This window comes from Crinia signifera, chromosome 11, assembly GCF_055691185.1.
Source record: "Crinia signifera chromosome 11, ASM5569118v1, whole genome shotgun sequence".
Taxonomy (NCBI): domain Eukaryota; kingdom Metazoa; phylum Chordata; class Amphibia; order Anura; family Myobatrachidae; genus Crinia; species Crinia signifera.
Window position 1 is genome coordinate 7357539 of NC_139227.1, and position 16056 is coordinate 7373594.

Consider the following 16056-nt stretch of genomic DNA (forward strand, 5'->3'; position numbering starts at 1 on the left):
TTTTTTGCATTCCCTAATAGCAAAACTGTGGCGAGGCATGATGGGACTTGTAGTTTCACAACAACTGGAGGGCCATAGTTTGGACATGCATGGTCTACACGCTGTGTGTGTGTGTCTATCTATCTATATCTATCTACTGATGAAATAAATACTCTGAATAAAACATTGATACTTCATAACATTTGACTGCTGGTGATTTTTTTCGCTTTGAGTGAGGGCACCGGGCACAGTTGATGAGTTTTGGTTGGAGTGCCGGACTATGTCCTATTTGTGTATGTATATATGTGTGTGTGTATTCGTATCATTTTATAGCTTACAACTACATGACCAGGTGCTATTAGCTATAAATTGTCATCATTGTGAACACATGACTTTTTAAATTACAGTTTACATATTTTTAGTGACCACTTGTGACACTGCTTCCTTGTTATTCCGTAATAACGGTTTCCATTTTTTTGTTTTAGTGGAAGATTCTGATGACTTCAGCTTGAGCTGGGATTCGGCTCTGGACCAATCAGGTAACAACCATACAGTATATCATTTTCTTGTTTTGGATCTGTGTTTTTTTGCATATGATCATTTGGTTCAAACTACTTGTGCAGCCCAGTCTTAACAGTGAGGATGGTCTTCCCCTTTGTTAATGAGTGGGATCTGTCATATTTCCCTTTTATGCTGCCAGAGTACATAATGCTCTTTGTTGCATAAAAACAGTTGTAAATTGTAAAGAAAAACTGTAGCCGAGAATTCCAGGTTTGTGATTTTCCCAATAACCACTTTCCTCTTAACTCAGAGAAGTAAATTTCCAAGGTCTCCTTGGGAAAACGTGTCCTTGGCAGTCATCCAGTATCAAATGAACTCCTATAGCACTTACAGGGCAGCGCAGAAGCTTCTAGATCATGACAACATTTTATCAATATTGGATATATTTTTCTTTTGTTCTACAGCAGGGGTGCTCAAACTATTTTACTCTGAGACCCCATTAGACAATAAAAATGATTACAGGACCCCAGGAAGTTGCTACTGAATGGCTGCCACATGTGTGGTCAGTGAAGTGACCGCTATTGTGACAGGGAGGCAGTGGGTAATGGGGGGATGGAAAAGGGTGACAGGGGGATGGTGGGGGTTAACTTAAGGAGTTATACCCTGCCCCTCTTCTACAGACAAATTTTCCTGATGGTCAGCAACATAGCTGTGACCCCATGCTGAGGTGGTCGGGACCCACAGTTTGAGAACCGCTGTTCTAGAGCAGAGAGCAATGTTCTGTTAAGGCCACCTCTGTACACCGTTCTGTCTTGTCCAAGGCACAAGTTGGACCGGTTTTCCCTTCAGCTTCACCGGTAGCGCCGCGGGAAGGCTTCTCCCGACTTGGCACGTGCCATTTTTTACATGATTTATTGCATGTATTAAAACTCCCAGGGAACTGCCGGTGGAGATCAAGGGGAATTGGTTGTGATACATTGCAGGTGCTAAAAAACACCCGTGATGTGCCGCTGATGATCCAATTTCGATAGATTATATGTGCTGCACGTATGATCTACAGCTGGGGTAGCCAACCCTAGTCCTCGAGAGCTACCAACAGTGCATGTTTTGCAGGTCTCCTCACAGAATCACAAGTGAGCTAATTAGCTCCATCTGTGGATCTTTTAAAATGTGTCAGTGATTGAGTGCAGCAGCTAGGTTGTCTGGAAAATGTGAACTGTTGGTAGCTCTCGAGGGCTAGGGTTGGCTACCACTGATCTACAGGATATTGGGTGAGATTTATTAAAATACATTGCCGCCCATCGCACTGGTGTTGATCACATATTTACTAACATATGCTATCAACATCGCAATGCAGTAACTGAGGCCCCTGTGATATGGTGTGGGCGGGTGTCCGTCACATCCCTGGGCGCCGCCTCCTCCCCCTGCAGCTGGAAGGACCTCCGGTTGTGTTGCTAGGAGCAGGAGGAGTTTGACAGAGGTATGCCGGGAAGTGGGGCTGGCGGGATGCGGCGGCCAGCATTAAGAAGCCCAAAGGTGGCGATACCCTGGGTGGCAAAAACGCGGCTTCTGGGCCTTAGTACATTTTAAAATGCGGTAAAACCGCCGAAATCGGGGGTATTGCCGCATTTTTCCTTTAGAACAATCCCGCTCATTATTTGATGCGCACGGGAATGCCCATCGGATCCAATCACATGTAAAACACCACCATTTCACCCGATGTATCGGCCCAATCTATAGGAATCTGGTTAAATGCGACTTGTGTATGGGCAACTTAATTCTTTTATGCATAAACCGGCTATTCGTGCGTTGTCTGAATATCAAATCTGTGTCCAGTGTGGCTGACTGTGATCTGTGGCTGGAAGACGTTGCCACACCTCTTGTCCGTCAAAGAACGTGTTTTTTTATTTATTTTTATATACTCCATCATACATGTATACAAATTCCATGAAGGTAATTTTTATTTTGTGTAATGTATGTTTGCTTGCAGTCACAGGAATAAACATACAATAGTCATTCTTCAATTCAATCCAAAATAATCCATTTATTAGGCGATTCCTGTGGTATGTAGAAGATGCACAGGGTGCTTCAGTTCCCCTGGAATCAAATTTCTCATCAGAATTGGCAGTTGGATAAACTTTGAGAAGGTCCCTAACTGGCATGATGAGGTGCTGCGTGATATAGTATTTCTGTCTCAGTGCTGCGGTTGTACGGTCGGGTGTACTAACTGGTAAATAGTTCCTGTGTAACAGAATGTCCCATTTTATAGATCGAATAATTACTGTGCCAACAAAATTTATCAGAAGGCTTCACCTGCGACCGAAAGATTACTGCCTGCGTTATGCATAGGTTTGACATATATAATGTTTCTGATATGACTTCTGACATGTGTGAATTTGGTTCACTGTGGGGGTCAATATGGATTCCCCCCCCATGCACCCCTGTGGGCCAGTCTAACCCTGCTGATCTGGGTAGTGAAGACACTTCAATCAGATTGGGATGACAGGTGACAAATGCGTAGAGAGGAAGGATATAGGTGGAAGGCGTTGAACTTTGAATTGTTTCGCTCCTGGGTTCAGTGTCCCCAGCCATTCAGTTGTCGGCATTCTGTCTGGCTGTCCAGACGACGATGTACCTTGCTTAGTCTAACGCACGTTAAGCCACGCGTGTTCTCTGTAAAGGGTGGAAGAAGTGCAGGGATCTAATAGGATCCTTATTTGTGCTCCTTCTACCCCTAGGAAGAACGAAGGGACTCCCATTGGATCCCACAGTCAGGCAGATTTCAGAGGATGATAAATGCTAGATCCGCAGTATGCCGTCTTAATAAAAGGGTAACGGTAAAAACCACCCTAATGGGTAACTAGGTTTATAATAGGAATATACACAATGCGGCTCGGTGAAAAGAAACTGTCATTTAATGTTCAAAATATTTGCTGTCATGCAGTCTAAATATGCCAACGCAGTCAGTAAAACTGGATACGGTCATTTGGTCGACGTGGGTCTAGGTGGACATGTCATTAGGTCGACAGTCAAAAAGGTTGATGTGGGGTTTTTCACAATTTTTTGAGCCAACATGCGGTATTTCAGTCCTACATCCACTTGGGCAGGCCTGGCCAACCTGTGGCTCTTCAGATGTTGTGAAACTACAAAACCCAGCATGCCTTGCCACATATTTGCTCTAAGGGAGTGTAAAAACTGTGGCAAGGCATGCTGGGTTTTGTAGTTTCACAACATCTGGAGAGCCACAGGTTGGCCAGGCCTGCTCTAGGGTGTGGTGGGAGAATAAAATAGTTTAGCGAGGCACCGTGCCCGAAGCATGGCGAGCACTTGAAACTGTGTAAAAAAACAGTGAAAAAACATATGTCGACCTAGACTCATGTCGACCAGCATGCTGTAAACCAAACGCTCCCAACCCAGTAAAACAAAGGCTGAGTTCCCATGGATCCTCCTTCGTGTATGGAGATGCATCTCCCCTTCATTTGCAATTTAATAAATAGTGTTGCAGTTGTGAGAAGCTCCAATACGATGTCCAGAATGTGGTGAGTATTACAGAGTGAATGCGGACTCCGTCTCTCTATTAAGGCATCTGCTGGTATTTGTCAGGTTGCTGGTACGAGAGGGATCCAAGTCCTCCATATATGTACCACTGGTCCGGTTATAAACGGATATATCTCCAGGAGTGTTCAGTATACTGTAGGCTCAACCTGTATGAATGTAGCAAAACCCCGGAATCTTCCACAGGAGCTTTCACACAGCAGGTTTGTCACTTTGTATGAACATTTTAGCAATATATTGAGGGAGGGGACGAAATCAGATCAATTAGTGTTTATTTTATATTCACTAGTGTTTTGTAGATGATGTTTCTTGGCATTTATTTTTATTTATTGTTCTTTATTTTTTGGCCGTATAAATATCTGTTCCACATGGCCTGTCTGATGCACAGTCCCTGGTGCTGGAGCTAACTGAGCATGTAAACTGTGCGCTTGCTTTCTCTTGCGTGACCCCCATTTCACAACACTGACGTTCCCCTTCTGTAGCAGGGATCTGGAATCCTGGAAACCTCACTATAAGTAAATGAATCTCTGATGTGTGCCGATATATATGTGAGGAAACTTCTTTCTGTGTGCATAAAGGCACACATATATCTTGTAGCTGTATAGGTTCTGTCCCTGTGCAGGTAATGATTTATATTATTAGGAAGAGAATGACTCCCAAAATGTACCATTTTATAAAAAAATATATGGTACTTGTGTATTATAGCGGCGCCCCCGATGTACATCGCGCAATGTTTTTATCGAATCGCATGCCATGCACCCGATGGCATGCGATGCGACGCGATTTTTGCCCCCTATGCGATGAAACATTGTATAAGCACCCTAAAGGGTGCTTTTAAGCACCCAAATGGGTGCTTACAATGTTAAATGCACCCCCACGCCACCCCCCACTATAAACGTGAACCCGAAGTGTGGCGAGCGGCGGCGGAAAGCGTCCTCCGACCTTTTCATACCCCCACTATGCACGTCGGCGTGGAGTTGAGAATAGAAAGTGTGGCGAGCGCAGCGAGGGGACGCGGATACCTGTGAAGCCCGCGAGGGGACGCCGATACCTGTGAAGGTATCCGCGTCCCCTCGCGGGGCTCGCCACGCTTCGGGCTCGGTGGCTCGCTGCGCTCGCCACACTTTTTATGCTCAACTCCACGCCGACGTGGATAGTGGGGGTATGAAAAGGTCTGACCAATGTTCTGCACCTGCTGTGAGTCTGACCAATGTTCTGCACCTGCTGTGAGTCTGACCAATGTTCTGCACCTGCTGTGAGTCTGACCAATGTTCCGCACCTGCTGTGAGTCTGACCAATGTTCCGCACCTGCTGTGAGTCTGACCAATGTTCCGCACCTGCTGTGAGTCTGACCAATGTTCCGCACCTGCTGTATGGATCTGATCAGGGCTGTAATGCTCATAATCGGAGAGCACAGTTGCTTTGCCCTTACAATTTTTTTTCTTTTTTTGTGATCATGAAGTCCTACCCCCCCCCCCCCCCCCCCCCCCCCCCCCCATCATTGTCCTTCGGCATCACTTTACAAACAACATTGTGTAATGGAATACTGGGGCAGATGTATTAAGCCTTAACAAGAGATAAATGCAAGGGTGATAAGGAGAGATAAACGTCCAGCCAATCACCTGCCAACTGCCATGTTACAGGCTGTGTTTGAAAAAAGTCAGGAAGGAGCTGATTGGCTGGACGTTTATCTCTCCTTATCACACTTGAATTTATCTCTTGTTAAGGCTTAATACATCTGCCCCATTGTCCTTAATGCTGCTGAACATCACAATTCCTAAAGGTGCCCACACACTAGAACGATTTTCTTTTTGGGGGCCGATTTGCGATAAATCGTCCGATGTTTACAGATAATCGGTTGAAAATCGTCCGATGCGCGCTCCCATGGATCTTTTGCTGAATCTTCTGATCTAACGTGCTGCACGAAAGATCAGAAGATTTAACAAAAGATCCATAGGATCTTAAGATAAATCTTTGGTAAAGATTTTTGCGCTGGCCTGAAATCTTTTGTCCAGGACGGACAAAAGATTTGAAGGCTAATTTATGCGCACATCTTACGATTGCAGATATTTCTAGTGTGTGGGCACCTTTTAGTTTCATTGCCTATGTGTTGTGAGTAGTCTACTGGAACCCCAAAAATAGAAGAAACTTGATTTATGTAGATCATATTTTAAGCCGGGTACACCTCAGGTGGCATTGGCACGATTTGTCATATTGGAACAGCAAGTCGTGCTGATTATCTCAATTGTGTAAACCCTTGGACGACATTCATTATATTTGGTGCACAGTGAATCAAATGATGATGTTTGCGGTGGTTCAGTGTAAATGTGAAAGGGAAGGTTCCCACTTCTGCATTCAACAAATGTAATCTTATAGTGTATGTCTGAGCCGCTGTGTACATCCTTCGGAACTCCCTTCAGGAAGCCTTCAGTCTATGACCATTTGGTCCACAGTACCGGAAATAGATCAATCGCCCACAACAAGCACTGTAACTAGCTGTAGCACTATATGCGGTGGAGTATAAGTTGACTGTCTCTTAATAAGTGTCACCTATAAAGATATAAAGAAACTGCTTATTATCTGTACATTATTGTCTCATTTATTCTGATGTCAAATGTGACATTTCCCCCCTCCACGCTGTGTCCCTTTAGCTCCTAAGGGGAATAAAATGTTATCTTAGAAATTCTTATTTCCGGCAGTCGACAGAAATAATGTGCGTAGATGCAGATCATTCTCTCTCGGAAAACGAGCTTACCTGCCTTGAAACTAATTATGCCTGGGAAGCCTTTTTAATTAGATAATGGTAATAATGAAACAGCGATTAGCTTTCCCTGCAAAGTGTTGGAAAAATTGGAGTTTACTCAGTGTCCCGGCAAATGGTGAACCTTGGAGCGTTTTAATAAGTAACCACCTTTATTTTTACACTTTAAAGAATGGATTGTGATTGATTTTTTTTTTTTCTTGAGGGTACAAGAATAGGATAATGTAAAGAGCTGGTACAGTATAAATCCTATTTTACTTGTGTTCAGTGATTAAAATGGTTTCCCAACACTGCATACACATGGTGTGATGTTGGCGGTGTATGATTTTGTCTCTGCTATTGCCCTTGAACTCCCTGGAGCCCAGAACCGTACAATCCTGACTATATTTACGTGAGATTTTTTGACTACAGCTGGTTTTGACTATTCTAGAACAATCTTGTCAAAATTGGCTGGCCTTCACAGGATTTTTTTTTTTTTTTTGTGATGCTGATCGCAAGCTGTATACACACTGTGCAATTTGTGCTAACTTTTGTTTTTTCTACTGGTTTTGACTGTATAGTGAAAATCGGAACCGTGCGTGTACCTACCTTGACGCCATCTGTACAACCTAAAGGCCTCTGCTGCATCTTGACCACTTTGTCTTATCTCTTTTTATGAATTAAACAGATACAAAATATTTATCCTCCTTAAAGACCTTTTATGCTTGGATGCACTTGCCGATACTTCCTAGTACAGATAGAAAGGAACGTACTGGCTGGACCATTATGGCCAATATGTATTTGAACTGCTTCGTTCAGACACATTCGGTCAGCCTTGTACAATGCCGGATAACCATATATGCTGCGGTTCTAGCTGTACAGATGACCTTCTAGCCAAAATATAAATCGGCTGTAGAATCCATTGAATATGAGATCACAAGTGGGTGGGCATATACAAATGCTGGGCCAACTTATCAGGAGGATGATTGGTAAGTGTGTATTGTTTTCACATAAACCTTTCCAATCATTAGATTGATCCGTTAGCGAAGTGTGCACCCAGCCTTAGCCAAAACCTAGTTCCTTTTTTAGTGCTTCCATTGATCAGATCCAATCTATTGGCCGCCCGAGATTTTAGTCCAATGCTGTTCAACTAAAGGATTACCTGCTGTGGCCAAGACTCTTTTTTTGGTTGCCACCATTTTCCCTGACCACCTCAACAGACTTTGGGGCACATTTATCAAGATCGCATTTACAATGCGATCTGGGCGGAATATTACTGCCCAGGATCGCAATTTAAAATGCGATCATATCACCTGAATGTATCACCGCGCAGGGACAGGGCTCCGAAAGGAGCCTGTCCCTGTGATGCCCGGAGCCGGAAGCCAGGGGGTCTGCGCATGCGCGGTTAAGCGCTGACCCCCGCGACCCCGCTGACCGTGCGATGTGTAGCCATAGGCTACAATGGGCTATCGCCATATCAGAATGGCGAAGACGGGCTGCCCGATGTTGATACATCGGGCAGCTACGCATCCCCCATAGAAACCTATGGGGGATGCGGCCGGCGGCGCTGCAGGGATCGGAGATTCCTGCTGCGGTCCCCCTTTAATACATTTCAGTGATACGGATGTTTTCGAGGATATAGCCGCAAATATTGCTTGATAAATGGGCCCCTATATCTTATTGGATCAGTTTTTTCCATCCTCGGCCATCACGTACCCCCAACAGTTCACGTTTTCCAGGTTTCCACACAGTATCTCAAGTGGAATAATAAGCTCCACCTGTGGATCTTTTAATGAATAAAAAGTACACCTGTGCACTTGCCAGGTGACGTGGAAAACGGGATCTGGTGGGGGTACTGGAACCCCACTATATTAGATCATGCAAATGGCTTTTAAACACACACACAGAATAAGTGAGGTGTTCATACATAAATCCGGTTGGCCTAGAAGTACTATTTTCTTGCAAATGCATTTCTTGTATGCAGATCACATGCAAGCTGTGCGATGAGATCCCAATGTGATCTGATCGCATCGCACCATGAGTGCACACCATAAGATCAGTTAATAAATCTGGCATGAATGTAGCAATGTGGAAAAGGTGGGCGTGACAATGAATATGCAGTTAAAAGTTTAACCGGTTTTATTCATACATATAACAAGAAAACGTTATAAAGGCATAAAAAGCATTTTTTTTTTTTTTTTTAAACATGTAAAAATTCTTCTTACCCCTACGGGTATTTGGAGCCAGCAAGGATGGAATAAGGCTGGATGCAGGCCGGAGTGTGCGCCCTGCTTGTGGCTGAGTGTCAGGTTGTGGGATACCAGTCACCCCGACGCGTTTCGAGCATCTGGGCGCCTAGGGTATGAATAAACCCTGTTAAACTTTTAACTCCTTGGCGCCCATATTCATTGTCACACCCACCTTTTCCACATTCCACTAAGCCTTAAGGTCTGAGGGTGACCTTAATGACAATTTATAGGCAGCCGGGATAGGAGCGCAAGTCCCTCCCAAAAACCACGAACCACTATGAATGTAGCAATGGTTACATCACAATAACTGATAGTTGCTTCTATCCAACATGGCGGTTTTGCACCTCTTTCATGTCTGTAGGTAAATGCTTTTCACCAGAATAATCTCGTTGCTGCGCTCAGCACCCCGATTATATTCCCGCTCTATGCCCACTTGGATAGTAAAGTATGAAAAACCAACTAAAAAATAAAACCTGAAAACTCATCTTGACCTTTTTCATATTGGTCATGTCTATGTCGACCATAAGATTGTGTCAACCTTTTGTCAATGTCGACCTTGGGTATGTTGACCATATCAAGGAGTCGACCTAGCGACTGTAAACCTAGACGTTGTCTACCCAGTGACCGCATACCCATCTGCCCACGGCACATTGGATTGCGCTGCATTAACAAGACCATGGCCCTTATTCAGATCTGATTGCAGTACAAATTTGTTCTGAAAATGGGAAAAACCATGTGCACTGCAGATGGGGCAGATGTAACATGTGCAGAGAGAGTTACATTTGAGTGGGGTGTGTTGAAACTGAAATCTAAATTGCAGTATAAAAATAATGCAGCCAGTATTTACCCTGCACAGAAACAAAATAACTCACACAAATCTAATTCTCTCTGCACAGGTTACATCTGCCCCACCTGCAGTGCACATGGTTTTGAGTACAAATTTGTACTGTGATCTGATCTGAATAAGGGCGCATGAGCGGATTTAAAAATGTTGATCTGTTTGCTATCCGGAACAATGTCTATTCTTTAATAGGTGACCCAACCAACATACCCTTATGCAGGTATGTTCTCCCCTGTGTGCACTTACGGGTAGTGCCGACCTGTATGGGGACACACAGATTTTGCTGGTTTCGTGATTTATAAAGTCTGGGTGGTCAAACATATAGAGAAAATAACTGCTGGAAATTACATTTAGGTGTTGAGTATTAAACTGCATGTACACGTATTCTCTGTATAAATGAACGTGCTGACCTACTCCTTGCCAAGTTCATTTATCATGGACTGTCACAAACCCCCCAGCTAGACCGAAAGGCGCAGAAGCTGAATCCCACCACGGAACTGGAGTGTCCAGTAGGTGCTCGTGAAATGAGCAGGGAAGGAGGGGGAGCTGGCTGCCGCTGTGGAAACTCAACTGCTGGGAGCCAAAGGCAACATTAAGTAGACAGCAAGCAGGCGCTGCTGAGCCAAAGCAGCCAGATGCATTTGCGGGCAGGGGATGTGTGTGCCAGCCGGGGATGGCTTTCATGTTCTTGTCACACTGCAGTATCAAGTGACGTTTTTAGTTTTTTTTTTACTGTAACCTGGGCATGGGAACCATTTAACCCCTTAGTGCTTCCAGGGTTTTTTTTCCTCTTAATTCAGAGTGTAAATATGAACATTGTCGGCTGAAAATGCAGTGTACTGTGTTTGTAGGTGCGACCACCTAGGTAGGGAAGGACCCCCAACTCTGCGCTAAGCGGTTCCAGGAGCCAGCCGTTTAATGGAAAGTGCCATAGCGAGATGTCTCCATTAAAACGACTGAAAGCAGTGGCTGAATTTGCAGAATTTTATCCATCAACGCCTTTAAGTTGCATTTGCACTGAGGCACCCATTGAGGGTCTTGGAATATAGAACTCCGCTGTTATAGGGGTGGTTGGTTCCTATGGCTTCTGCTTTTTCCCATTTAAACATTTGCTAAAGTCCGGTGCGTGAAAATGGCTGCTCTGCTAATACTCGGCCACCGTGTCATCGCAGGGCTTTGCTGGTACTGATTGGCTGGTACTTCGTGTCTCTTCACTTTTGATTTACAAGGTTTAGTAAATAGATCCCGTAGCTGTATCCAGATTTGAATGGATGGGAGCAGTTGTCTATAAGAAGTAGTGTTTTTGTTTAAGAACTGTGAATACGCTGCAGACAATACAGATATCTTAATGGGCCCAAAACTTTTCCTAACTCCAGCTAAGAAACTCATACAGTTGTACTACGGGTTACCCTTGCTTGGAATCGACACTAATATAACCCATTTTATTTTTTCATTATGGTACCATGACTGCCCATTGAAATCATATGGAACAGCCAATTCTACAGTTAAATGGCTGTAGGAATCTTAAGTGCTAATTATTGCGCATCCAATTATCAATCCTATTGTTACTCGGTACGCCGTTGTGATTGGCTCCGAGGAAATTAAAGCTTTAGTTTAATTGGGTGCGTTATGAAATGACTCTCATTGTGCCCGCTCCTGACTGGGTAATGCCGTTATGCCAGTGGGGAACCATGATGTGTGCTGTAATTTCAAATTAACACAGGGCTGCTCTAGGTGTTTGCTCTGTACATTAAAATCCTCCCAAAGTCACCTTATTATGGCAATTGGGGTGTAAGAGAGGTTATGGTCAGTAGTCTGAATTGGTTTCCCTGTAATGATAAAAGGGGGCTATACATAGCGGGGCTTCAGCATGCTGAGATACAATCGCTCAACTCCCAAGCAAATGACCCTTGTCTGTCTCCAAAAACGTGAAGTAATGGATGTACTGAGCAAATATAAATCCGTTCCATTGCCCCCCGGCAGCAGTCTGGGCTTTCTTTTGCTTTAATGATTTTCAGTGTAGTGCTAGGTTATTGATTCTTTCACTATCTGTGAGTGCTCATTGTGGACTTGTTCGAGTTACATGAAGGATGTCTTTTTACTATGTATAAAATAATACCGATGCACATCATACACAATGTCCTTTCTGTCTCTTTCTTTTTAATTATTATACTACTAGTTTACTAAAATAATTGGACAAACTTGTTTTTGCTAAAAAGCAGCAATGTGACATACGCTATATAGATGACATACGTAACTTTGAATGAGTGGCACTTACACAATACTTCTGACCTGACCCTTTCCATTAGGTACCCAATGCTCCGATCCTGGACTTCCCTGCCAGCCAGTGGTTGTTGCAGAGGTAGGGGAGCCACACCCACTGCTGATGAGTCCCGGCTGGTGATGTTTGGGGTGGCAGTTGGACTGCGCTGTAGCACCATCTCTACAACTAGCAAGGAAGTCCAGGATCTGAGCATTTTGTACCTTATGGAATCGACAGACTGTTCATATCTTTCAACCTGTGGATCTATATTAGGAATGAATACAGCATGTTTGAAAATGTGAACGTTGATTCGTTGTGCACCACCTAGGTGACTTGGAAAACATGGACCCGTTGTTAGATCTTGAGGACGGATTTGGGCACACCTGCACTACAGCATCACTTGTGTTCTTAAAAAAACAGGCTTTGTCAACTTCACTCCAATTTCATGATATATATTTTTAATAAAGAATAAAAAGTTTACGATTTTAGTTAACTTCACCCATACACTTAAAATACAGATTTGAGGCTGCAGTTTTGTACTGCTATATTTATTTATGATACATGTGGAAGGAATGATCCCTTATTGCAGTGCCGATACTCTCTGTCTTGGGGCCTGATTCAGACCTGTTAACAAGGCTGCAATCTGTGCAGATAGACAAAACCATGCTGCACTGCAGGTGGGGCAGATGTAACCGGTGCAGTGAGAGAGATTTGGGTGGGGGTGTGTTCAAACTGATATCTAAATTGCAGTGTAAAAATAAAGCAGCCAGTACTTACCCTGCACAGAAACAAATAAAAATACCCAAATCCCTCTCTCTCTCTGTACCTGTTACATCCGCAGCACCATCATGGTGTTGTCCATCTGCAAAAATTGTGGCTTTGTTTAACAGGTCTGAATCAGGCATTTGGCAAACTGAATATTGGTTTATTCCTCAAAATGGCTGGTGGGTCCACAATGACACCTACTTTCTATACTTGTCAATACAGTACTAGGAATTGCCTGATCAAAATAAAGACTAAAAATGGTGCCTGTCTAGACCACAGCTCCGGGCTTTGTCCGTGGGACGGGCGTTTGCAATTTTTATCTGGTACCTACAGTATTTTCAAAAATGACAATTCGGGTGACCGCTTATTATTTCTGTAGGTTATTGTGAAGAGACACAACTCCCATTTTATGCCTGTACTTCAGTCCCTAGACCATGGGTACTTCAAACTGTGACTGGACCACTTTGAGGCAAATTCTAGCTGCACATTCAAATGAATAAAACCCCTTTATACGACCCATCTTCTCGACTGCGGCAATGCATAAATTCCTATATAACCATGACTATATGATATATGTAATCCAAATGATTCCAGTTCTTTAACATCCCCTTTTAAAGCACGCTGCTAATGGTTTGGTGCAGCATAATGTTGCAATTAATCAAAATTTAGGGCCACTGCTTTCCAGAGAACAAAAATTGACCAACGACTCCCCCCCCCCCCCCCCCCCCCTCCGCAGTTGCCAGCTTTTTGCACACTTCTCAGTATTGCGGTTAATGCCTTTTTAATGTGCTTTGTCTTAATGGTCTTCGGTGTAAAATGCTTAAGCACAAAAGTTAGGAGTTTTGGGTCATAGAAGAAGGGGAAAAAATCATCTGGTTTTAACGCGCTAATTATTATATCATTCCTGTACCGTTTACAAACGAGCAGACGCAGGGAACTGCTTATTCAAAAGCGAGCATCCTCTAAATTAGGGTTAATTAGAGCCTCTCTCAAATAGCGGATGCTTCATCAGCAAGAGGACGTCGAGCAAATAAATCTAATTTCCCTTCTACGAAAATCTTTGCAAGCTTAATTACTATAACAACAACATTTCTTCTTTTCATTAGGGGGATTGGGTCATTATTAACACAATATGTAGTGTCTACTACGGCAAGCAGCCCGCTCCCACCTTTTACAGGTGCCCCCGGAGACCGAGACGGAAGCGGACAGCGTTCATCATATGCTGACGAGCCCCAATTAAAACACTTTGATATTTTGTGTTTCGAAAGCTTCTCCCAATGTTTGCACAAAACACCAGCTCCTAATTAGATTAATTAAACTGGCATTATGTTAATGCACAGCGCTTTTTAACCTCTCTATTGCCACAAAAAAAATTCCAGGGGATTGGGAAGAACAAGGCGCAAGACTGTGGTTGTTTAACAGTAGACTTTCATGGCGAGCTAGTTCCGCTTTTAGCTGCTGTGTGTTTAATATATATTGTGTATATTGTATGGATGGTGTAACAGTGCTGAGGTCATGGGTTCCATACCCACCATGGCTCTAACTGTGCAGAGTTTGTATATTCTCCCCGTGCTTGCGTTGGTTTCCTCCGGGTGCTCCGGTTTCCTCCCACAATCCCAAAGTATACTAGTAGGTTAATTGGCTCCCAACAAAATTAACCCTACAATGTCTGTGTGTGTGTGTATATGTGGTAGGGAATATAGATTGTAAGCTCCACTGGGGTAGGGACTGATGTGAATGTTCAAATATTCTCTGTAAAGCGCTGCGGTATATGTGTGCGCTATATAAGAAACCGTTAATAATATTGTATGTTTCAGGGCTATAGGGTACAGCTATCATGTGTTAAACTACTTGATAAGTAATAAGATTTTTGGCATGCCTGATTCTCTAGCACTGTTCATGTGACTGTAAAGCACCCTTGGCTATTAACAAACGTTATTGGATAATTTATGGGTTCCATACTGTTCATTTAACTCCACTGCTAAATCTGCCTGATTTTATTTTCTTTTTTCTTTTTGTGTGCACAATTCTTTCCACAATTTGGCGTAACACTAAGGCAGGAAATGGGCAATTGAGTTCCCCCTGGTCTGGAAGATTTAGGAAGATCCATCTCCGTAGGTTAATTCAGGGAGGCATCTGGGTATCTTTGTACATTTGTAAGGTCGCAGTGTCTCAATATGCCCAAATGTCTGATCGACTTAAAGATCCTTATTGCCCGTTTTTGTTGGCATGGGGTAAGGCTCTGTGAATTTGAGCCCAATCAAGCTGGCTAGTGGAATTCACAGGTTCTGCATTGCTCCAAATTGTTCATTTGGGTTACATTATTTCAGTGTGCAATGTGAAGCAAGTTCTGGATTTAATCGGCCAGTGACCTCCTATGATCTAGTAAGGGTTATCAGGCCTTTCCATTTATATCCTCACTTACTCCTTGGTGCCCGATATCACTCCTTCTGGAATGCATTACCAATCAACCGCTTCTAGATCAACAATGTTCTGGTTGACCACGCTTAGTCAAAGCTGCCTACATAGATTCCTCCGCAGTCTAATGCATCTAGATCGACCGTAACGAAAGTTGGGCACAAACTGTGGTCGACGGGGACGTAATCGCCAGACACAAGGGAGACATGAGGTTTTTGTTTTAGCTTTAGACTGACGGTTCATACTTTACCATCCAAGTAGGGATAGAGTTAGATTATAATAGTGTGCCCAAAACCTGGCGATTGGACACTACGCTTATTTGGTGTCCATGTTGACCAATGTTGACATAGCCATGGGAAAATTTTGAAAAACTCATTTCGAACGTGTGACTGTCGATCTCCCGTCGCTTGCATCTAACTTCTGTTACTTTCGATCTAGACTCTGTTGACTTTCTTTAGGGGCCTAACTAAACCAAGTTAAGCATTGTTGACATAACGTGGTCGATCCGCTATTCAATAACCCCGGAATGTACCCACATGCCTCACATTTGCGCTAACATTTTTACCAGCTGCCACACAGAACTGCTACTTGCTCCAAAAGAGCCCTACATGCTCGGAGACTCCCACTTGTCGCAATATGCATCACCGTAGCCTCCCCACTCCTCCTCCGATTGGCTGAGCTGCGCGCTCTCACTGCAGTGCACAGAGGAAGTCCTGGGATCCAGTAGTCTGCTTATGTTCTTCCA

General features: G+C 43.7%; 1 protein-coding gene across 1 annotated transcript in view; it reads left to right on the forward strand.

Annotated features, from left to right (window-relative positions):
- Positions 1-16056, forward strand: part of ZNF423 (zinc finger protein 423) — a 240761-nt gene that overhangs the window by 35908 nt on the left and 188797 nt on the right. Inside the window, exon 2 of the mRNA XM_083165243.1 lies at positions 465-518. Coding sequence (XP_083021369.1) covers positions 465-518 — 54 coding nt within the window. The remainder of the gene's footprint in view (positions 1-464; positions 519-16056) is intronic.